At 45.9% G+C, this 24,121-nt stretch overlaps 1 protein-coding gene across 2 annotated transcripts in view; it reads left to right on the top strand.

The window, feature by feature from the left end:
* LOC124003530 (contactin-3-like) overlaps positions 1-24,121 on the top strand; it is a 76,401-nt gene that overhangs the window by 12,134 nt on the left and 40,146 nt on the right. For both annotated transcript variants that reach the window (XM_046311857.1, XM_046311855.1), the window contains exons 2-4: positions 5,135-5,270; positions 7,465-7,600; positions 22,492-22,667. In XM_046311857.1, the coding sequence (XP_046167813.1) occupies positions 5,216-5,270; positions 7,465-7,600; positions 22,492-22,667 (367 nt within the window). In that variant the 5' untranslated portion in view covers positions 5,135-5,215. The remainder of the gene's footprint in view (positions 1-5,134; positions 5,271-7,464; positions 7,601-22,491; positions 22,668-24,121) is intronic.

Raw genomic sequence — 24,121 nt, 5'->3', positions numbered from 1 at the left:
ACTCACAAGGCAGGCAATACGCTCGACCTCATCTTTACTAGATGCTGTTCTTCCACTAACCTCATTGCAACTCCCCTCCAAGTCTCCGACCACTACCTTGTATCCTTTTCCCTCTCGCTCTCATCCAACACCTCCCACACTGCCCCTACTCGGATGGTATCGCGCCGTCCCAACCTTCGCTCTCTCTCCCCCGCTACTCTCTCCTCTTCCATCCTATCATCTCTTCCCTCTGCTCAAACCTTCTCCAACCTATCTCCTGATTCTGCCTCCTCAACCCTCCTCTCCTCCCTCTCTGCATCCTTTGACTCTCTATGTCCCCTATCCTCCAGGCCGGCTCGGTCCTCCCGCACCGTGGCTTGATGACTCATTGCGAGCTCACAGAACAGGGCTCCGGGCAGCCGAGCGGAAATGGAGGAAAACTCGCCTCCCTGCGGACCTGGCATCCTTTCACTCCCTCCTCTCTACATTTTCCTCCTCTGTCTCTGCTGCTAAAGCCACTTTCTACCACTCTAAATTTTAAGCATCTGCCTCTAACCCTAGGAAGCTCTTTGCCACCTTCTCCTCCCTCCTGAATCCTCCTCCCCCTCCCCCCCTTCCTCCCTCTCTGCAGATGACTTCGTCAACCATTTTGAAAAGAAGGTCGACGACATCCGATCCTCGTTTGCTAAGTCAAACGACACCGCTGGTTCTGCTCACACTGCCCTACCCTGTGCTCTGACCTCTTTCTACCCTCTCTCTCCAGATGAAATCTCGCGTCTTGTGACGGCCGGCCGCCCAACAACCTGCCCGCTTGACCCTATCCCCTCCTCTCTTCTCCAGACCATTTCCGGAGACCTTCTCCCTTACCTCACCTCTCTCATCAACTCATCCCTGACCGCTGGCTACGTCCCTTCCGTCTTCAAGAGAGCGAGAGTTGCACCCCTTCTGAAAAAACCTACACTCGATCCCTCCGATGTCAACAACTACAGACCAGTATCCCTTCTTTCTTCTCTCCAAAACTCTTGAACGTGCCGTCCTTGGCCAGCTCTCCCGCTATCTCTCTCTGAATGACCTTCTTGATCCAAATCAGTCAGGTTTCAAGACTAGTCATTCAACTGAGACTGCTCTCCTCTGTATCACGGAGGCGCTCCGCACTGCTAAAGCTAACTCTCTCTCCTCTGCTCTCATCCTTCTAGATCTATCGGCTGCCTTCGATACTGTGAACCATCAGATCCTCCTCCCCACCCTCTCCGAGTTGGGCATCTCCGGCGCGGCCCACGCTTGGATTGCGTCCTACCTGACAAGTTGCTCCTACCAGGTGGCGTGGCGAGAATCTGTCTCCTCACCACGCACTCTCACCACTGGTGTCCCCCAGGGCTCTGTTCTAGGCCCTCTCCTATTCTCGCTATACACCAAGTCACTTGGCTCTGTCATAACCTCACATGGTCTCTCCTATCATTGCTATGCAGACGACACACAATTAATCTTCTCCTTTCCCCCTTCTGATGACCAGGTGGCGAATCGCATCTCTGCATGTCTGGCAGACATATCAGTGTGGATGACGGATCGCCACCTCAAGCTGAACCTCGGCAAGACGGAGCTGCTCTTCCTCCCGGGGAAGGACTGCCCGTTCCATGATCTCGCCATCACGGTTGACAACTCCATTGTGTCCTCCTCCCAGAGCGCTAAGAACCTTGGCGTGATCCTGGACAACACCCTGTCGTTCTCAACTAACATCAAGGCGGTGGCCCGTTCCTGTAGGTTCATGCTCTACAACATCCGCAGAGTACGACCCTGCCTCACACAGGAAGCGGCGCAGGTCCTAATCCAGGCACTTGTCATCTCCCGTCTGAATTACTGCAACTCGCTGTTGGCTGGGCTCCCTGCCTGTGCCATTAAACCCCTACAACTCATCCAGAACGCCGCAGCCCGTCTGGTGTTCAACCTTCCCAAGTTCTCTCACGTCACCCCGCTCCTCCGCTCTCTCCACTGGCTTCCAGTTGAAGCTCGCATCCGCTACAAGACCATGGTGCTTGCCTACGGAGCTGTGAGGGGAACGGCACCTCAGTACCTCCAGGCTCTGATCAGGCCCTACACCCAAACAAGGCCACTGCGTTCATCCACCTCTGGCCTGCTCGCCTCCCTACCACTGAGGAAGTACAGCTCCCGCTCAGCCCAGTCAAAACTGTTCGCTGCTCTGGCCCCCCAATGGTGGAACAAACTCCCTCACGACGCCAGGACAGCGGGGTCAATCACCACCGTCCGGAGACACCTGAAACCCCACCTCTTTAAGGAATACCTAGGATAGGATAAGTAATCCCTCTCACCCCCCCCTTTAAGATTTAGATGCACTATTGTAAAGTGACTGTTCCACTGGATGTCATAAGGTGAATGCACCAATTTGTAAGTCGCTCTGGATAAGAGCGTCTGCTAAATGACTTAAATGTAATGTAAATGTAAAGACTGTTGACATCTAGTGGATGACTGTATATTCGATAGGCAATGAGTTGAAAAACTACAAACCTCAGATTTCCCACTTCCTGGTTGGATTTGTCTCAGGTTTTTACCTGCCATATGAGTTCTGTTATACTCACATACATCATTCAAACAGTTTTAGAAACTTGAGCCGGTTTCCTCTCCAATACTACTTATAATATGCATATATTCGCTTCCGGGCCTGAGTAACAGAAAGTTTATTCTGGGCACGCTTTTCATCCGAACGTGAAAATGCTGCCCCTATCCCAAACAGGTTTTAAGGAAAGTTTGAGACCTGTATAAAGACGGTATTTTTACGTCACTTGAAGTACTCATAGCAAAGTATGACATTCATAGAAAACATTTTTAAAAATATTTACAGCAAAGGAGCTTCCTCACAGCTGCCCAAATCCAAAACCTAACATAACCCCTTCTGTCCACTTTAGAAAATACGATCACAACCCATGGAATGGTAAGGGTAGAATTTCAGCTCTACACAATATGCTCAACCAAATCCTCTGCGCACACACCGAACTCTTGGAAGGAAGATATTTGGAAGGACATAGACTTGGACAAATAGAGTAGTATACATGTATGTACTAAGGCTCAGACACAAACTGTGAATGCTCAACTAAAACTATTGCAGTACAATTGGTTGTTGTGAACATATGTAACCCCTGCTAAAGTTAAATAATCAATCTAAAGGGACTGTTTCATTGTCTGTGGGACTGTGAGAAAATCCAAGATTTTTAGAAGGATGTATCACATATGATATCCCAAATAGTGTCAGTAAAATTGCCTCTCCATCCCAAAGTGTTTATCCTGGGGTTGTACCCAATCATTTATCATCTAAAGGATCAAGTTCAAACACTTATAGATATGTGCTTGTTGCAAGCAAAACACTTGATAGCTCTTGCCTGGAAAAGTGTGAACAGGCCTAGCGTTGCTCAATGGCTTAGGGAAATGTATTGCCTAACTATGGAAAAGATAACATATACGGTTAAAGGTTAACAAAACACTTTTGAAGAGATTTGGGGGCCATTTTTGGATTTTGTTGAGCAGAGCGATGTGTGTGAAATATTGGCTAATGAAGGGAACTCTGGGTAGTGTACTATTCCTTCCAAGAGTTCAGTTTGTGCACAGAGGATTCAGTTGAGCCAGACTCTAGCATATTGTATAGAGCTGAAATTATCATTACATTAGGTTGAGATCGTATGTTTGTCAAGTGGACAGAAGGGGTTCTGTTAGGTTTTGTTTTTTTGCATGTGGGGTGGTGGTGAGAGATATCCGATTTGGCTTGTGGCGCTGTGTTTCATCTGAAATTTGTCCCAATTATGTTCTATCCTATTGGATCAGACCACTGTAAAAGGTGATTTTGGTGGTTTCATGCTTCTGTAACACTTTTGTTTTGTCTTAGTTGTTTCATCATTTATTTATTTACACTTTTTTGATGTGGTTTTGCTATAATTTTTTTCCATGTAATATCTCTGCTTATATATGTCTTGTTAAATAAAAATCTATAAACGTATTGTTCAATTTAAAAATATATATATATATATCCCACCTCTGCAAAAATGGGATGCATATTGAGAGAATAAACTTTTTTTCTGCTAGTCAAAGGAGATACAGAAGACCGGTAGTGTTTTGAAAGGAACATTTATCTATAGTATTTATTCACAAATGCGTAAGTTTATCTCGTTGTATGCTGTACCAGCTACAGTATGTGCCACATATTAGGCTATATGTTAGTATCTGGTGTCTGCCAGTTTCTATTAATCGGCAGAGGAAAGTCAATTTTGAGGTCAATCATTTCCAACCCCCTCTTTCCTGTGATGTTTAGCAGATTTGTGCTTGTTGCTCAGATTCACAAGAAATCCACTGAGATGGTTTAGTCATGAAGAAACAAGCCCACTTAGCAATTATTTGTGTCACTATTCCAATACTTTGTCCAAGATAAACAGTAGTTCCATAGAATAAGTACTGTTTTTTTAAGCTTTGATTCATTGCAGCTGAATCTTCCATAGAGTTTGTCTAGACCAGGTATTATGGAGAACATTTTAAAGTGTCACATATTTTTATTGATTTCTTTTATTTGACCTTTTATTTAACTAGGCAAGTCATTTAAGAACAAATTCTAATTTAGAATGACGGCCTAGGAACAGTGGGTTCAGAGGCAGAACGGCAGATTTGTACTTTGTCAGCTCGGGGGTTTGAACTTGCAACCTTCCGGTTATTAGTCTAACGCTCTAACCAGTAGGCTACCCTACCGCCCCATGATGGCTGGCTATGCATCCATCTGGTATTGAAACGTGATGCGTGCCTATTTGCTTTTTTTTATACATATATATGTCCTTTCTTACTTACCCTCAATTTGTCAACACTTGTATTTTACATTACATTTAGTCATCAAAGGGCATAGAGTATAATTAATAATGTAATTAATCAACCATTGCATACAGTAATGTTGTAATGTGCATGTGTTGTCCTTAGTGAGTGGATTTAATTTACACTGCTTTCACTGTTTGTTTTTTACTTCAAGTCTTCTAAAAACTATTGAAGAATAAAGAACATGAATAGTGCAACTTTTGCAATACTGGAATCATGTTCTGTTGTTGAATGCTTGTCATATTTGGCTCAAAATGTCTTATTTTAATTATTTCTATAATTACTTTCCCCTTAGATTAAGATTCTCGTAATCAAGGGAGAACATTCCATTCACAAGCAATTGGATGAGAGTCGTATTTGCCCTTGGCAACTGAAGATGATGTTACTATGGAAACGACTTCTGCTGCTATCAATCATTGGTTGCCTTGCCGGTAAGATGTTCTACTACACATTTTATTCAGGAAGAGGTATTTACAGTTATCATTCTACAAGTTCCTAATCCTGTATGATTTTCCATCAGTGGAATGATTCATGTTTATATTAACGTTGTTACTTGCAAAATGTAAGTAGGCCTTATTGCTCGTTTTGTTACAAATGAGAAACTGGTATACATTTTTGGCAAGTTTACTGCAATACCGCTCAATGGAGCACTGTTTGAAGTTGACAGTATGACACTGATGTGTGTGCCCTATGTTGTCTATTTGGTCTCATATGGAAATGTAAGAGATATCATGCTTATGGTGTTGCCTACATCATCTTAAAGTGCTATATGCATTCTCCGTATTCGGCTTGACAGCGTGCTATGAACTAAAAGGAACCATTCTATGCACAATTCTACAGATTCTGTATTGCATTACTTTGGATGGTAGGCAGATTTCAAGCCTAGTATTTGCAACCAACCATGTTATATTTTATACAGACAAGGTTAAATTGATTAAAATGCAGTTTTTCATTTACGCTAGGCTACTTCCCCTGTTGCCCTTCAGCCATCTCTTGGGCAGCCTACTGCATTTGCACCTCCAGGGACATCTGGGATTCCATTCCTATTCCTGTGTATGAGATGTCAGAGATCCTTATCAGAATCCTTGGGATGGAACTACGCCTGTATTTCATCCCAAACCACTTGCCACACTTACCCTGTGGTCAACTGGGATTGGGATGAAAATCTCGCTCTCTCTCTCTCTCTCTCTCTCTCTCTCTCTCTCTCTCTCTCTCTCTCTCTTTCTCTCTCTCTCTCTTTCTCTCTTTCTCTCTTTCTCTCTTTCTCTCTTTCTCTCTTTCTCTCTTTCTCTCTTTCTCGAAAACAGCCCTATCTGGTGTAACAAAGACAGGAACAATCACCCACAACACCCAACACCAAACAGGCTACCTAAATATGGTTCCCAATCAGAGACAATGACTAACACCTGCCTCTGATTGAGAACCATATCAGGCCCAAACACAGAAACAGACCAACAAGACATCCAACATAGACTGCCCACTCAGATCACACCCTGACCAAACAAAACATAGAACATATACAAAGCAAACTATGGTCAGGGTGTGACAGTTTTGACATAGCTTATAGCTCATTCACAGCTATTTCTCAAAGGAAGGTGGTGTAGACTAAATCAGCATAGCTAATATAACCGTCAAACTTAGCATGTGACTTTAATATCTATGACCTCAGTCAAATGGTTCCTGGGGAAGGCAGCACTGCAGGCACTGGGGTTGTATGTGAAAAAGTCCAGAGGATATTGAGATCAATCAACCTCACTAGGTATTACATGTCTAAATCATGTTGAAACCGTTCCTTACTTTTGAAAATGTAAGAGCCGCTGCACACTGGGATTCCAATGTTCTTCGATAAGTATACTGTCCTATAGGAGAGATTGATGCAGCAGGGTTTGGAGACATCGAAATCGGATGGCCAAAAAGTTGAAAGTGTTGAGTTATTGATGGGCCACTTTTGATGGACTGCACTCTTCCGAATGATGCAGCATTCCAACACTGAATGTGTAGGCTTTAAGGGTCTCAACAATCCACACACGTATCCGAAACATAAGGTCTTAGATTACAAGTAAATAGTCCAACATATTTTGAGGTTTGCACAGTGATGTAACACTAACAAAGCGGGAGAGATCTGTTGCTTATCATAAATCGTCTTGCTTCCAAATGGATTCACACGGCTGCAAGCATGTGACTGATGTTTCAACGGCACATAAAGTCTCCATGGTTTTTGCACTGCTCAGATGCTTTTTTGTGGTGCCAACATTGAATTAGTTCTGCCAACAAGAAGGTTTTTCATGGATAAACTATTAGAATCATCAGGGTTAGTAGCATACTATTTCATAAAATAATGGTTTCCTTATCTCTCGTCAAAATCAAATATTTTAATGGCCCCGTCGCTCTTGTACAGTGTATAACCATCTTGTAATCAAAAACATGGTTTTCAAATGTGTCATCAATTTTTGTCACCTCTGTTGGTGAGTGTTGGCGTGTCAGGATTCGCAAGTTTTCACCTCTACCTGTTTGTTCAGACTAATTTGTTATCCTTAGATATTAGATGACTGAAATGTCACACATTGACGAAAGCCAATTGTTTAACGCCTGAGTATCACAGCCTGTGTTTCTTATGTTCTCCAGCTCATGCACAAGATGTCCTGTTCCAAGGGCCAAGATGGAGAACAGAGCCCAGTGACCTCATTCTCCCCAACAACTCCCCTGACCAGGAAGCTACCATTGCATGTGAGGCAGAGGGGAAACCCTCCCCACAATACAGGTAATGGATTCCATCTATTTACATTATAATTCCACAAGTCAGTGTGGAACTGACATTAGCATTCATTTAACATGAAGAACATAACATCCAAGCCAGATAGTTAACCAGAATCCCACCGTACCTTCTCCGCTGTGCAATCTGGTTTCCGAGCCGGTCACAGGTGCACCTCAGCCACACTCAAGGTACTAAACGATATCATAACCGCCATCGATAAAAGACAGTACTGTGCAGCCGTCTTCATCGACCTCGCCAAGGCTTTCGACTCTGTCAATCACCATATTCTTATCGGCAGACTCAACAGCCTCGGTTTTTCGGATGACTGCCTTGCCTGGTTCACCAATTACTTTGCAGACAGAGTTCAGTGTGTCAAATCGGAGGGCATGCTGTCCGGTCCTCTGGCAGTCTCTATGGGGGTGCCACAGGGTTCAATTCTCGGGCCGACTCTTTTCTCTGTGTATATCAATGATGTTGCTCTTTCTGCGGGCGATTCCCTGATCCACCTCTACGCAGACGACACCATTCTATATACTTTCGGCCCGTCATTGGACACTGTGCTATCTAACCTCCAAACGAGCTTCAATGCCATACAGCACTCCTTCCGTGGCCTCCAACTGCTCTTAAACGAGAGTAAAACCAAATGCATGCTTTTCAACCGATCGCTGCCTGCACCCGCATGCCCGACTAGCATCACCACCCTGGATGGTTCCGACCTTGAATATGTGGACATCTATAAGTACCTAGGTGTCTGGCTAGACTGCAAACTCTCCTTCCAGACCCACATCAAACATCTCCAATCGAAAATCAAATCAAGAGTCGGCTTTCTATTCCGCAACAAAGCCTCCTTCACTCACGCTGCCAAGCTTACCCTAGTTAAACTGACTATCCTACCGATCCTCGACTTCGGCGATGTCATCTACAAAATGGCTTCCAACACTCTACTCAGCAAACTGGATGCAGTCTATCACAGTGCCATCCGTTTTGTCACTAAAGCACCTTACACCACCCACCACTGCGACTTGTATGCTCTAGTCGGCTGGCCCTCACTACATATTCGTCGCCAGACCCACTGGCTCCAGGTCATCTACAAGTCCATGCTAGGTAAAGCTCCGCCTTATCTCAGTTCACTGGTCACGATGGCAACACCCATCCGTAGCACGCGCTCCAGCAGGTGTATCTCACTGATCATCCCTAAAGCCAACACATCATTTGGCCGCCTTTCGTTCCAGTACTCTGCTGCCTGTGACTGGAACGAATTGCAAAAATCGCTGAAGTTGGAGACTTTTATCTCCCTCACCAACTTCAAACATCAGCTATCCGAGCAGCTAACCCATCGCTGTAGCTGTACATAGTCTATAGGAAAATAGCCCACCCATTTTCACCTACCTCAACCCCATACTGTTTTTTATACTGTTTTTATTTATTTATTTTTCTGCTCTTTTGCACACCATATCTCTACCTGTACATGACCTGATCATTTATCACTCCAGTGTTAATCTGCAAAACTGTATTATTCGCCTACCTCCTCATGCCTTTTGCATACATTGTATATAGACTGCCCATTTTTTATTTTTTTTTATATATTTTTTTCTACTGTGTTATTGACTTGTTCATTGTTTATTCCATGTGTAACTCTGTGTTGTCTGTTCACACTGCTATGCTTTATCTTGGCCAGGTCGCAGTTGCAAATGAGAACTTGTTCTCAACTAGCCTACCTGGTTAAATAAAGGTGAAATAAAATAAATAAAATAAAATAAAAAAGACAGAGAAAATGATTCATAGGGCATGCTCATTCCAAAACCCACAGAAACTTTAAAATAACGAACGCGTTTAGCTATGATTTAGAAGGGAAGTCGCCAACCATTAGCTTATAACTACTTCAGATATGTGAGTGTAGTTATCTTTATTACAGATTTGATTTAGGTTGCTCTTGGATTGAAGCTAATGTGTGCTGCACTGAAATCATTAGTAATGTAGGGAGATTTCAATGACTAGATTCTCTAATATCCCTCCGGTTATTCCCCGGTGGTGAGTGTGCCTGTAAATGGCAGCCCGCACAGGTTTTGTGGTAGATTGTGTTTCGTAGCTTGGTCAGCATCATGTAAATGCACAGCAAGCAGTTGAGAGAGGCAATAACCTTGTGAGTGACATTCCCTTCTTAAATGCTTACATTTCCTCTAATGCGTCTGTGCTGAAAAAATGGTCTTAGAGCAGCAGCAGGGGTTATCATTCTACTTGTTGTGCAAGCTGGGCGATCCAAGGATGAGCTGAAAACATGGGTCTTAGAGCAGCAGCAGGGGTTATCATTCTACTTGTTGTGCAAGCTGAGCGATTCAAGGATGAGCTGAACCATTACAACTTGAACTGTTTGAAAAATACATTGAGTGGATGCGTTCCCACCATCAAGCTAAACGATTGTGACTTTTAGTACTGCTCTGACTATTCAGGCTTAAGTGTTTCTGCACAGGTACACGCATATATTGTGGTTATGAATATGTTGTTAAATTATGCCATAGTCAACTGTGACACATAAAGTGGAATAGCTCTTGCATGCTGTGAGTAAAAGACTCGACTAGATGTTTAAGTGCAGCTCAAAAGTTTCCTGCATTAGTAAAGTAACATCGATATGTTATCGCTGGTTTAATATTGGATGGATAAAACATTAGTCATCATCAGAAATAAAACATATTATGATTGTTTTTTATGCAGGCTAATAACTTACTCCAAGTGTGTCTAAATGAGCTATTTCACATGATTAATGTCAGTTCTGAAATCCAATCCAAGACAAATGAAAGACAGTCCACGCTTTCATTGTGAACATAGACAGAACCCAAGTCAATCAATTGAAAAGCAGGACTTCAAGCCCACATTTTACGTAAGCTATTTGTAATAAAACAAAATGAATACAGAGCACAGGTTTTAGAATAGAAGTGAGTCACTTTATTAATAATGAAGCAAACCCCTAAGCCTGCATCGTTTAGACCTTGGACTCACTGCAAGAGAAGGGATCATTTGTGGCTTTATTTGGTTTGCACCAGAGTGTATGTTTGACACTGACTGTTCTTGACTTGTGTCCCCTCCGGCAAGGAAAGGAATTTTGTCTTGATGATTAAAAGCGAAACAATAATGTTTAGCGATAGGCCTACGTTTCATAACACAAAATACTCAAGACCTCAAATACCCCCAATGAACTGCCCTGGCTGTCCCTCAGAGCTGCAAATGGACAAGCTTTGACCTCCACGATTCTACAGGAACGCATCAACTAATATTACTCAGTTTCTTGTCAAATAATACTGGAATCACAAGATCTAAGAATTTATATTTTGTCTGTTTCTTTTTTACATTTTCCAATTCATTTTTTTACCATTAAAGTGATGCTCTTTAGTACAGTCTTTATTTTGTATATTTCATTAACAGTCTCACCCCGCCCAACCCCACAACGTCACACGACACCACTCTACCCCACACGTCACTCCACACCACACCACCCCACACGTCACTCCACACCACCCCACACATCACTCCACACCACCCCACACGTCACTCCACACCACCCCACATCACTCCACACCACCCCACACATCACTCCACACCACCCCACACATCACTCCACACCACCCCACACATCACTCCACACCACCCCACACATCACTCCACACTACACCACCCCACACGTCACTCCACACCACCCCACTTCACTCCACTCCACACCACACGTCACTCCACACCACATGTCACTCCACACCACCCCACATGTCACTCCACCCAACATGTCACTTCACATCACCCCACATGTCATACCACTCCAACCCACATCACTCCACTCCACCCCTCATGTCACACCACACCACGTCACCCCACCCAACATGTCACACCACGTCACTCCACCCCACATGTCACTCCACACAACCTCACCCCACATGTCACTCCACACAACCCCACCCCACACAACCCCACCCCACATGTCACTCCACACAACCCCACCCCACACAACCCCACCCCACATGTCACTCCACACAACCCCACCCCACATGTCACTCCACACAACCTCACCCCAGACAACCCCACCCCACATGTCACTCCACACAACCCCACCCCACATGTCACTCCACATAACCCCACCCCACACAACCCCACCCCACATGTCACTCCACACAACCCCACCCCACATGTCACTCCACACAACCCCACCCCACATGTCACTCCACACAACCCCACCCCACACAACCCCACCCCACATGTCACTCCACACAACCCCACCCCACATGTCACTCCACACAACCCCACCCCACACAACCCCACCCCACATGTCACTCCACACAACCCCACCCCACATGTCACTCCACACAACCCCACCCCACACAACCCCACCCCACATGTATTTCCACACCACTCCACATGTCACTCCACATGTCATTCCACTCCACATGTTACTCCACTCCACTAAACCCCACGTGTCAGTCCACTCCACCCCATGTCACTCCACTCCACACAACCCTGCATGTCTCTCCACTCCACCCCTAGTCACACCACTACTCTCCACCGCACATGTCACTCCACTCCACATGTCACTCCACTCCACCCCACATGTAACCCCACTCCACATGCCACTCTACCCAACCCCACATGTCACTCCACCCAACCCCACACTTCACTCCACCCCACTCCATTCCACATGCAACTCCACTCCACTCCACATGTAACTCCACACCTCATGTCACTCCACCCAACCCCACATGTCACTCCACCCCACTCTACATGTCACTCCACCCCACCCCAAATGTCACTCCACCTAACCCAACCCCACACTTCACTCCACCCCACTCCATGCCACATGCAACTCCACTCCACTCCATATGTAACTCCACTCCACACCTCATGTCACTCCACCCAACCCCACTCCATTCCACATGCAACTCCACTCCACTCCACGTGTAACACCCCTCTACACCTCATGCCACTCCACCCAACCTCACATTTCACTCCACACCACCCCACATATCACACAAAACCACATGCCACCCTATTCCACCCACACGTCACTCCACACCACCCCACGTCACTCCACACCACCCCACACATCACTCCACACCACCCCACACATCACTCCACACTACACCACCCCACACGTCACTCCACACTACACCACCCCACACGTCACTCCACACCACCCCACACGTCACTCCACACCACACCACACGTCACTCCACACCACATGTCACTCCACACCACCCCACATGTCACTCCACCCAACATGTCACTTCACATCACCCCACATGTCATACCACTCCAACCCACATCACTCCACTCCACCCCTCATGTCACACCACACCACGTCACCCCACCCAACATGTCACACCACGTCACTCCACCCCACATGTCACTCCACACAACCTCACCCCACATGTCACTCCACACAACCCCACCCCACACAACCCCACCCCACATGTCACTCCACACAACCCCACCCCACACAACCCCACCCCACATGTCACTCCACACAACCCCAGCCCACATGTCACTCCACACAACCCCACCCCACATGTCACTCCACACAACCTCACCCCAGACAACCCCACCCCACATGTCACTCCACACAATCCCACCCCACATGTCACTCCACACAACCCCACCCCACACAACCCCACCCCACATGTCACTCCACACAACCCCACCCCACATGTCACTCCACACAACCCCACCCCACATGTCACTCCACACAACCCCACCCCACATGTCACTCCACACAACCCCACCCCACATGTCACTCCACACAACCCCACCCCACACAACCCCACCCCACATGTCACTCCACACAACCCCACCCCACATGTCACTCCACACAACCCCACCCCACACAACCCCACCCCACATGTATTTCCACACCACTCCACATGTCACTCCACCCCACATGTCATTCCACTCCACATGTTACTCCACTCCACTAAACCCCACGTGTCAGTCCACTCCACCCCATGTCACTCCACTCCACACAACCCTGCATGTCTCTCCACTCCACCCCTAGTCACACCACTACTCTCCACCGCACATGTCACTCCACTCCACATGTCACTCCACTCCACCCCACATGTAACCCCACTCCACATGCCACTCTACCCAACCCCACACATCACTCCACACCACCCCACACATCACTCCACACTACACCACCCCACACGTCACTCCACACTACACCACCCCACACGTCACTCCACACCACCCCACACGTCACTCCACACCACACCACACGTCACTCCACACCACATGTCACTCCACACCACCCCACATGTCACTCCACCCAACATGTCACTTCACATCACCCCACATGTCATACCACTCCAACCCACATCACTCCACTCCACCCCTCATGTCACACCACACCACGTCACCCCACCCAACATGTCACACCACGTCACTCCACCCCACATGTCACTCCACACAACCTCACCCCACATGTCACTCCACACAACCCCACCCCACACAACCCCACCCCACATGTCACTCCACACAACCCCACCCCACACAACCCCACATGTCACTCCACACAACCCCAGCCCACAACCCCACCCCACACAACCCCACCCCACATGTATTTCCACACCACTCCACATGTCACTCCACCCCACATGTCATTCCACTCCACATGTTACTCCACTCCACTAAACCCCACGTGTCAGTCCACTCCACCCCATGTCACTCCACTCCACACAACCCTGCATGTCTCTCCACTCCACCCCTAGTCACACCACTACTCTCCACCGCACATGTCACTCCACTCCACATGTCACTCCACTCCACCCCACATGTAACCCCACTCCACATGCCACTCTACCCAACCCCACATGTCACTCCACCCAACCCCACACTTCACTCCACCCCACTCCATTCCACATGCAACTCCACTCCACTCCACATGTAACTCCACTCCACACCTCATGTCACTCCACCTAACCCCACATGTCACTCCACCCAACCCCACACTTCACTCCACCCCACTCCATGCCACATGCAACTCCACTCCACTCCATATGTAACTCCACTCCACACCTCATGTCACTCCACCCAACCCCACTCCATTCCACATGCAACTCCACTCCACTCCACGTGTAACTCCACTCCACACCTCATGTCACTCCACCCAACCTCACATTTCACTCCACACCACCCCACATATCACACAAAACCACATGCCACCCTATTCCACCCACATGTCACTCCACTCCACCCAACATGTCACTCCACACCACTCAACATGTCACTCCACCCAACATGCCACTCCACACCACCCAACACGTCACTCCACCCAACATGTCACTCCACACCACCCAACATGTCACTCCACCCAACATGTCACTCCACACCACCCAACATGTCACTCCACCCAACATGTCACTCCACACCACCCAACATGTCACTCCACCCAACATGTCACTCCACACCACCCCACATGTCACTCCATTCCACCCCACATGTCACTCCATTCCACCCCACATGTCACTCCACTCCACCCTACCCTACATCACTCCACTCTACTCCGCCCCACATGTCACTCCACTCCGCCCCACATGTCACTCCACTCCACCCAACATGTCACTCCACACCACCCCACATGTCACTCCATTCCACCCCACATGTCACTCCACTCCACCCTACCATACATCACTCCACTCTACTCCGCCCCACATGTCACTCCACACCACCCCACATGTCACTCCACTCCACCCTACCCTACATCACTCCACTCTACACCACCCCACATGTCACTCCACTCTACACCACATGTCACCCAACTCCGCACCTCCACATGTCAGTCCACTCCACTCCACCCCACATGCCACTCCACTCCACACCACCCCACATGCCACTCCACTCCACTCCACACCACACCACATGCCACTCCACACCACATGCCACTCCACTCCACACCACCCCACATGCCACTCCACTCCACACCACATGCCACTCCACTCCACACCACCCCACATGCCACTCCACTCCACTCCACCCCACATGCCACTCCATTCCACCCCACTCCACTCCCCACCACCCCACATGTCACTCCATCGCACCCCACATGTCATAACACAGTGAAGGGAAACACTGTGAAGGGAAATCTTAATGCTACAGCATACAATGACATTCTAGATGATTCTGTGCTTCCAATTTGTGGCAACAGTTTGGGGAAGTCCCTTTCCTGTTTAAACATGGCAATACCCCCATGCACAAAGCGAGGTCCATACAGAAATGGTTTGTCAAGATCGGTGTGGAAGAACTTGACTGGCCTGCACAGAGCCCTGACCTCAACCCCATCAAACACCTTTGGGATGAATTGGAACACCGACTGCGAGCATGGCCTAATCGCCCAACATCAGTGCCCAACCTCACTTATGCGAATAATGGAAGCAAGTCTCTGCAGCCATGTTCCAACATCAATTGGAAAGCCTTCCCAGAAGAGTCAAGGCTGTTATAGAAGCGCAGGGGGGAACCATCACCACATTAATGCCTATGATTTTGGAATGACATGTTAGACGAGCAGATGTCCAGTTCACATACTTTTGGTCATGTAGTGTATGTGTGTGTGAGTGTGCTTGTGAGTGTGTGGGCCTACTTTTGCCTGTGTGTGTGGCCTCAGGGGAAACCAGGTGAGGTCTGCAGCTGGAGACAGCTCTGAGCGTGGCTTCATTCCCTGCCAGTATTTGATGAAGAGGCCTCATGCAACATTGATGTAAACCTTAAGGTCAACCAGAGTTCATCAAATCAAATGTTATTAGTCACATGCGCCGAATACAACCGGCATAGACCTTACAGTGAAATGCTTACTTACGGGCCTCGAATCAACAATTCAGTTTTAAAAATACGGATAAGAATTAGAAATAAAAGTCATTAAAGAGCAGCAGTAAAATAACAATAGCGAGACTATATATGAGGGGTACCGGTACAGAGTCAATGTGCGCGGGCACCGGTTAGTTGAGGTAATATGTATATGGAGGTAGAGTTCTTAAAGTGTCTATGCATAGATGATAACAACAGAGAGTACCAGCGGTGTAAAAGAGGGGGAGAGGGAGAGGGTGGCAGGGCAATGCAAATAGTCTGGGTAACCATTTGATTAGAGGTTCAGGAGTCTGACAGGAGTCTGACAGGAGTCTGACCATTTGTAGGGCCTTCCTCTGACACCGCCTGGTATAGAGGTCCTGGAAGCCATGAAGCTTGGCCCCAGGGATGTACTGGGCCGTTTGTACTAGCCTCTGTTGTGCCTCGTGGTCGGAGGCCGAGCAGTTGCCGTAACAGGCAGTGATGCAACCAGTCAGGGTGCTCTCGATGGTGCACCTGTAGAACCTTTTGAGGATCTGAGGACCCATGGAAAAATATGTTCAGTCTCCTGAGGGGGAATGGGTTTTGTCGTGCCCTTTTCACGACTGTCTTGGTGTGCTTGGACCATGTTAGTTTGTTGGTGATGTGGACACCAAGGTACTTGAAGCTCTCGACCTGCTCTACTACAGCCCCGTCGATGAGAATGGGGGCGTGCTCAGTCCTCTTTTTCCTGTAGTCCACAATTATCTCCTTTGTCTTGATCAAGTTGAGGGAGAGGTGGTTGTCCTAGCACCACATGGCCAGGTCTCTGATCTCTTCCCTATGGGCTGTCTCGTTGTTGTCGGTGATCAAGCCTACCACTGTTGTGTGATTGGCAAATTGAATGATGGTGTTGGAGTCGTGTCTGGCCGTTCAGTCATGAGTGAACAGGTAGTACAGTAAGAGACTAAGTACACACCCCTGAGGTGCCCCAGTGTTGAGGATCAGCATGACAGACGTGTTGTTGCCTACCCTTACCACCTGGGACGGCCCGTCAGGAAGTCCAGGATCCAGTTGCAGAGGGAGGTGTTAGTCCCATGGTCCTAGTCCCAGGCTTAGTGATGAGCTTTGTGGGCACTATGGTGTTGAACGCTGAGCTGTAGTCAATGAACAGCATTCTCACATAGGTGTTCCTTTTGTCAGGTGGGAAAGGGCAGTGTGGAGTGCGATTGGGATTGCGTCATCTGTGGATCTGTTGGGGCGGTATGTGAATTGGAGTGAGTCTAGGGTATCCTGGAGGATGCTGTTGATGTGAGCCATGACCAGCTTTCAAAGCACTTAATGGCTTAATGGCTACCGACATGAGTGCTACGGTCATCATTTAGGCAGGTTACCTTCGCTTTCTTGGGCACAGGGACTGTGGTGGTCTGCTTGAAACTGTAGGTACAGTGGTTCCTCCTTTAAAAGTTGTGAGCTTACGCCGGGGGACTTATAGGTCATTTGAGGTTTAGTATGGTACCCTTCATCACCACTTAATTTCTCCAGACCAGCGCAAGGGGGAGTTAGAGCACTGATTATGCTTTTGGGTCCTACTGTGTCTCTAACTGACAATGAATGGGCGATATAAACCTAATTAGAAACGGATAATTGTGCACGACTTCAGTATTACTTACTAAAACTTTTGTTACACTAAGTTTTTTATTATTTTATTTTGTTTGGATTATTTTTCCCTTACTGTAGTACTGTAGGCCACTCCTGCCCGGTCATGTTGTATAGCGCCTGAGTGGGCAGCAGTCTAAAATCTCTGTTGCTACAGATGCTGGTTCAATACCCGTGCCGGCCTCAGCTGCGAGACCCATGAGATGACTGTAGGTGTTTGTTTTTTCTCCCTCTAAAAACAGAAATAAATCATTCAAAGTAACAAACTGTGGCTTTATTTACAAATTAGTAACATTGTCTCAACACATGTTCAACAATGGCCTTTATTTCGCTCATTTTACATCTCCAAAATATTGTTATTTTCTAAAGAAAGCGATTATTATTATTAATTTAGAATTATATAAAAGCCTGTTGGATATTCTCACAGGATATATTGTTAACCCTGTTATTAGCAGGACAATATATATTGGTCATGGCTCCCGAGTGGCTCACAATGGGACTGCCTTGCAGTTCTCCAGGTGTATCCACTGAAAGCACACAAGGTTCAAGGCACAAGGTCAGGGGGCACGGGATGGGCCGCAAAGCCACGCACAGAAGACCGACCTCGCCCATTGGGAAGGGAGGAGGAGGGGGGGGTGGACCCCCACCCCGCCAAACTGGCAACACTTTAATAAGGGGCATTGTGCTAACAATGGCGCTGACTAGGGAAACATTCCCGCTGTTCTGTTCTTAGTGACAGTCGGCAGGTTCAAACTAGAACAATGCAACTAATAATGGCATCTTTATGCTTTCATTAATAAAATAATTGGTGAGTAATCTCAGTTCTGATGTCCAGAAGTTATATTTGGTCATAATAGATGGTAGCAGCAACATTATGTACAAAATAAGTAAAAAGACAAGTTACAAACAACGCAAAAAAAATGAACATAATATCACAATTTATTACGGGCATGTAAAACGTCAGCCATCCTCTACGGCTATAGGTTTCAGGATTTTCAGGCTGTTTACCACTCTCTCCCAAAAGACATAATCCAGAAAGATCCTCTTGATGGGGGAGTCCATATCGGCAGACTGTGATATGGCCATTTCTTGGAGGGACTCCTTCCCCTCCAGGAGCCTCTCAAACATGATGACAACACCATCCCAATGGGTGTTACTGGACAGCTTCAATGTGCTGCTCTTATTATTTTCACTTTGCTTGATGAGGTAGATTGCAGCTATAACTTGTTGACTCTTCACATACCTAACCATTTCCTTGGCTCTCTTGTAGAGTGTATTCATTCTGTCAGTGCCATGATGTCCTTGAGGAGTAGATTCAATGCATGAGCAGCACAGCCAATGGGTGTGAAGTGCGGTATAACTCCTCCACTTTCGACCAAGTAGCCTTCATGTTCACAGCATTGTCATTCACCAGTGCAAATACCTTCTGGGTCCAAGGTCATTGATGACTGCCTTCAGCTCATATGCAATGTAGAGAATGGTGTGTCTGTCCCTTGTGTCTGTGCTCATGTATAATACAGGTTGAGGGGTGGAGATGATGTAGTTAGTTATTCCTTGCCAACGAACATTCGACCACCCATCAGAGATGATTTGCTTGACCTTGACCGCTATGATTTGCTTGACCTTCACTTGAACTCTGAATCTGTGAACCAGTTGCATACACAGCTTGAGCAAGACATTCATCATCATTTCTCTGACTACGTTCCTACATGGAGTAAAAACAAATCTGATTGCAGGAGGACGATGAGCTGTTGCTATCGATAAGGTGTCTGATTCATCATTTTCACCTCGAAGAGAAGTAGAGGGACTTTTGTCAGAGGTTGCTTGTTGTGAACTTACCAGAAAGCATGTAGTCCTTGGCTCAGACAGTGTAGTAGTGTGGGCTCAATAGCATCTCATTATTGTGCAAGATCTTGAGAATCAGCTGTACATGTGATGGAAGAGTTCACTGCACATGTGATGGAAGAATGCACTGTGCCTTGCAGAGGGTTGCAATTCCATTGAATTGTGGATAGTTTAACCAAAATATGCCACAAGATCTAGAATCACCTTATGTGTATCCAACAAAAAGGGTTCACTGTTATAAGCTAACTTTTTGATGAATTTAAGCAAAATACCCCAAATTCCAGGGTTTAACTTCTCATTGAAGAATTCCGGAAATTTACCAAAAAGTTTCCTACCCTTTGCAACCCTAGTCCTCATTAGTCCGGAGCTGGCAACAGGTTTGAGGGCACATACTTCTATACAGGTCACAGCATGCTGCTTGCAATAATCTTATACTCTCACAGTAAAAATACGTCTAATTTAATGTTTTTGCTATAGTTGAGGTTTTGCTCACAACCTCACAGGTGATGAGAACCATTTTACTGACTGTTAGAGAGATACACATCACTGCATATGATGATGATGGTGACAACTCAAATACAATATGACTATGCTAACATGGATAATTCATGTTTTGGATAGTGGATGGCAAAGGATAGTTATGTCCGCATGGGGTTTAAGTGGTGGAGTGATAATAACATCTCAGTGTGATGACTGCTTGGTAATTTGTGTGATTTCAATTATATTGGTTCAGGTTAAATAACTCCACATCTGCTGGTTTTGTAGTGAAATTACACTGCAGCACTGTGGTCTATTCTTGTTCTTTACTCTTACTCTCTTGGAATGGGTGCTCTATATGTGACAGGAGTTTCATGCTCTGTCACCTAGCCTTCACCCTCAGGGGGGTTTCATACCAGGCCTTTTCTGGTGGCTACTTAGTGGTGGCAGGTGAGGGGTCTCTCTGACAACTTGTCCCACTGTTCAGGCTTGCAGTTTAAGGTGTTGCTGCTACTGCTGCTAGATTGGGTGGCTGGCAATGTGACTGGCTGTGTCGTGCATAGACACCATCACACCCAGCAGAGGCAGAGCTCAGCCATCTGCTCCAGGGGTGTCTGATCTGCTCAGCCTGCCTACTGTCCTCTCCCATTAACTTCAGATATTCTGGGGTGGCTGCAAATATAATTAGCCACCAGACCACCTCCCCCTCTCCCCCTCTCCACTTTATTATAAATCAAATCAAATCTTATTGGTCACATACACATATTTAGTAGATGTTATTGAAGGTGTAGCAAAATGCTTGGGTTCCTAGCTCCAACAGTGCAGTAGTATCAATTTACGACAATACACACAAATCTAAAAGTAAAAGAATGGAATTAAGAAATATATAAATATTAGGATGAGATTACACGTGAGATCCTCCTTCTATAGACGGCATACCTATGGTAACATGATGTATCATACTGTATCAACAGAGCAGTTTGGAACATGTAGAAACAAGCGGTTTTTTAAAAAGCAATTGAGATTCAATAAGTCATCAAACTCCCTAGTTTTTTGCATTCATATTTGTGCGCCCACAAAACATAGGCTTCATCACACACTGTAACTTCAAACATTTTGAAAATAATTTTGGTATCTGGAATGATGACAAAATATGTCTGATTAAGTGAAAACCACACTGTGATAGATGAATAATGCAGTCAACAACATGAAAGACAGCTATATCTTTTGTAGTCTGTCAGGCGGGAGTCTGGGGAGAGTCATGGCTGGTTTTAAGGCTGTGTGAAGAATAATTTTCTCTGCTCGTTAGTTTACAGAAAAGGGGGAAAACAATATAGATTTTTTTGCTCATCATTGGAATTGTCATTTCACTGTCCCAGAATGGCATTGTTCAAGCTAGCTGGCTCAAAGTCTCATCCTAATCATTCACAATTACTTGCTTTCTTAAGTGGAAAATAATCCATACTTATCATGCCGCTCAGCTTCGTTCATTTTCCTTTTTAGTTTTTAGGTTTCTGTCTCACTTTGTAAAAACAAAAATTAGTTTTCCTATTTGTAAATTGTTTATTGCAGCAAATCATTAGTACTAAACCATCCAAAACATTTTATATTTTACTTTATTTGACCTCACTCAGTGTATATCCCTGTATTTATCTTTAGCTGGTGATTGGTGTTTTTGGACAACTTGAAAATATTATTTGTTTTGAGCTATGACTCAAAACATAGAATATATTTTACATCATTTTATATCATAATTATTTTATATCATTAATGTGAGATGTGAAGTACATTTTTCCCATAATTCAATTATGTACAATAGAAACAAATAGGCCAGTCTTTGAAACGCCAAGGCAGCAAGCTAGGCTAACCCAATACACTATGAAAAGTCTCACGCTAAAAACACCAACAATTACAGGGTGATTATATCCAATATCTTTCATTTGATTCAATTGTCTTTATCATGAGGGAATCATAAAGATTCAAACTAATGTTTTGATATTTCCTATCTCGTGGTGTTCACAGAATAATGGTCACCTGCACCCATCAAATCGATTCATATGATACATGTTTGTGTGTGTGCATCTCTAGAGGCCCGGCTGCTGATTGTGTTTGCGTCTTTCCAGATGGTCGCTTAACGGAACACTCATTGATCTGGGGAGTGACTACCGGCGTCACATGTCTGGAGGCAACCTGATCATTAACAGTCTGGACAGGGACCAAGACACAGGGATATACCAGTGCACTGCCTTCAACACATGGGGGATCATCCTCAGCTGCCGAGCCACTCTACAGTTTGCATGTAAGTGATTGGGCTATTTTTAACACATCTGTGTGTTTCTGTGTGAGTATTGTTGCTGTGGCCTTAGCATTCTGATTTCTTTTTTGGTGTTCTTCAAGTATATATTTTTAAGGGTTAATTGAATGGAATGTCAGATGCAACAAAATGGGCAAGGCAGCTTCTGACTCCATTGATTCTCATTTGTCGCTGTGTTTCCAGGTTTGACAGCATCTGAGCTCACTCGGTATTGACTGATACTTTGCAAATCTATGCCAGCGTCTGTGTTCTGGACTTGAAAGGAAAACAACACAAATACAGCTGAAGACTTTGCAAACCAGACACAATCATTTATATGAATATGAAGCTTTGGCATGATTCTCTACCATATAGAGAGCCAACAGACAGACAGTGTAGAGACACCTCTCCCCTCTCACTGATCATGCCGTCTCACTATTGATCATGTCCTAGAGATAGAGAGCCTTTCCTTCCCCTTAAGAGATTGACTGCCTTTACCCTCATGGGCTGGATAATCAATCTCACTTGTGGGTCCTAGGTGAGGAGGGAAGCTGCTTGATATTTATTGTCTAGTAGGGGAATGCACAGAGAAGGTATTGGCGATACATGAAGGTTGCTGCATAGGCTGCTAGCTTTTCCTTGTAATGAAGAAGCTGCCATAGACAAGGATGGCTTGCTTCCTCCATTTCCTGTCTCCACAATTCAACCGTCATTTTGACGATGTGTTTCTTTTTTGTGATGTGTTATGGCCATCAAGTTCATCCTATTTACATTGAATTTCTGAACAACTGTAACACAACTGGATAAGTTGGATAAGATACCTCTCTATATATTTTTTTCTGGATTCCCTCCCGACACATTCTTGTTGGCTCTCAGAGTTGGAGTCTGTGCAGAGGAGACATATTAGCCTAGAGGAAGCACTCATTCTACTACAGACAGGGTAAAGCCAGCCTGCAGAATGCTGCATTTTAGCACCAGTCCCTGCTGTGACTTTCTGTGTGAGGAGAGAGGAGAATAGGAGGGCCTCCTCTCTTTACCTTAACTGATTACTACATTTCAGTACCAACCCCCACTGTTAGAAATTAATATTACCGTCATGATCAGCTGCAGCTGTGTGACTATGCTTTCCAACCAGCCTGCACCACCTGTCTGTAGATAGCCTAGCTAGCCTACCTCCTCCTGCTTTAGAATCAGCACCTTGGCTGAGAGTTCTAATTCTCCACTGCTCTGTTGGAAGATGGCCACCCACCGCATGGCCTGGACAGAATCCTGCTACGACTTGGCCGTGTTGGATTTCACCACGGTCATCAGAGACTGGCTCATTAATCTTCCCTTCGCTCTCCCACTCCCCTCTATAATCCTTCTCTTTTCCCAATTTGTCTTAACGGTCACATTGACTTTCTTTTGTTTGTGTTCGGGGCCTGACTGCAGGGCTGCCAGCCCAAGGGTGCGGAGTCATT

The sequence above is a fragment of the Oncorhynchus gorbuscha genome, linkage group LG18, assembly GCF_021184085.1.
Source record: "Oncorhynchus gorbuscha isolate QuinsamMale2020 ecotype Even-year linkage group LG18, OgorEven_v1.0, whole genome shotgun sequence".
Classification (NCBI taxonomy): Eukaryota; Metazoa; Chordata; class Actinopteri; order Salmoniformes; family Salmonidae; genus Oncorhynchus; species Oncorhynchus gorbuscha.
This window is presented reverse-complemented; position numbering and strand designations above follow the sequence as displayed.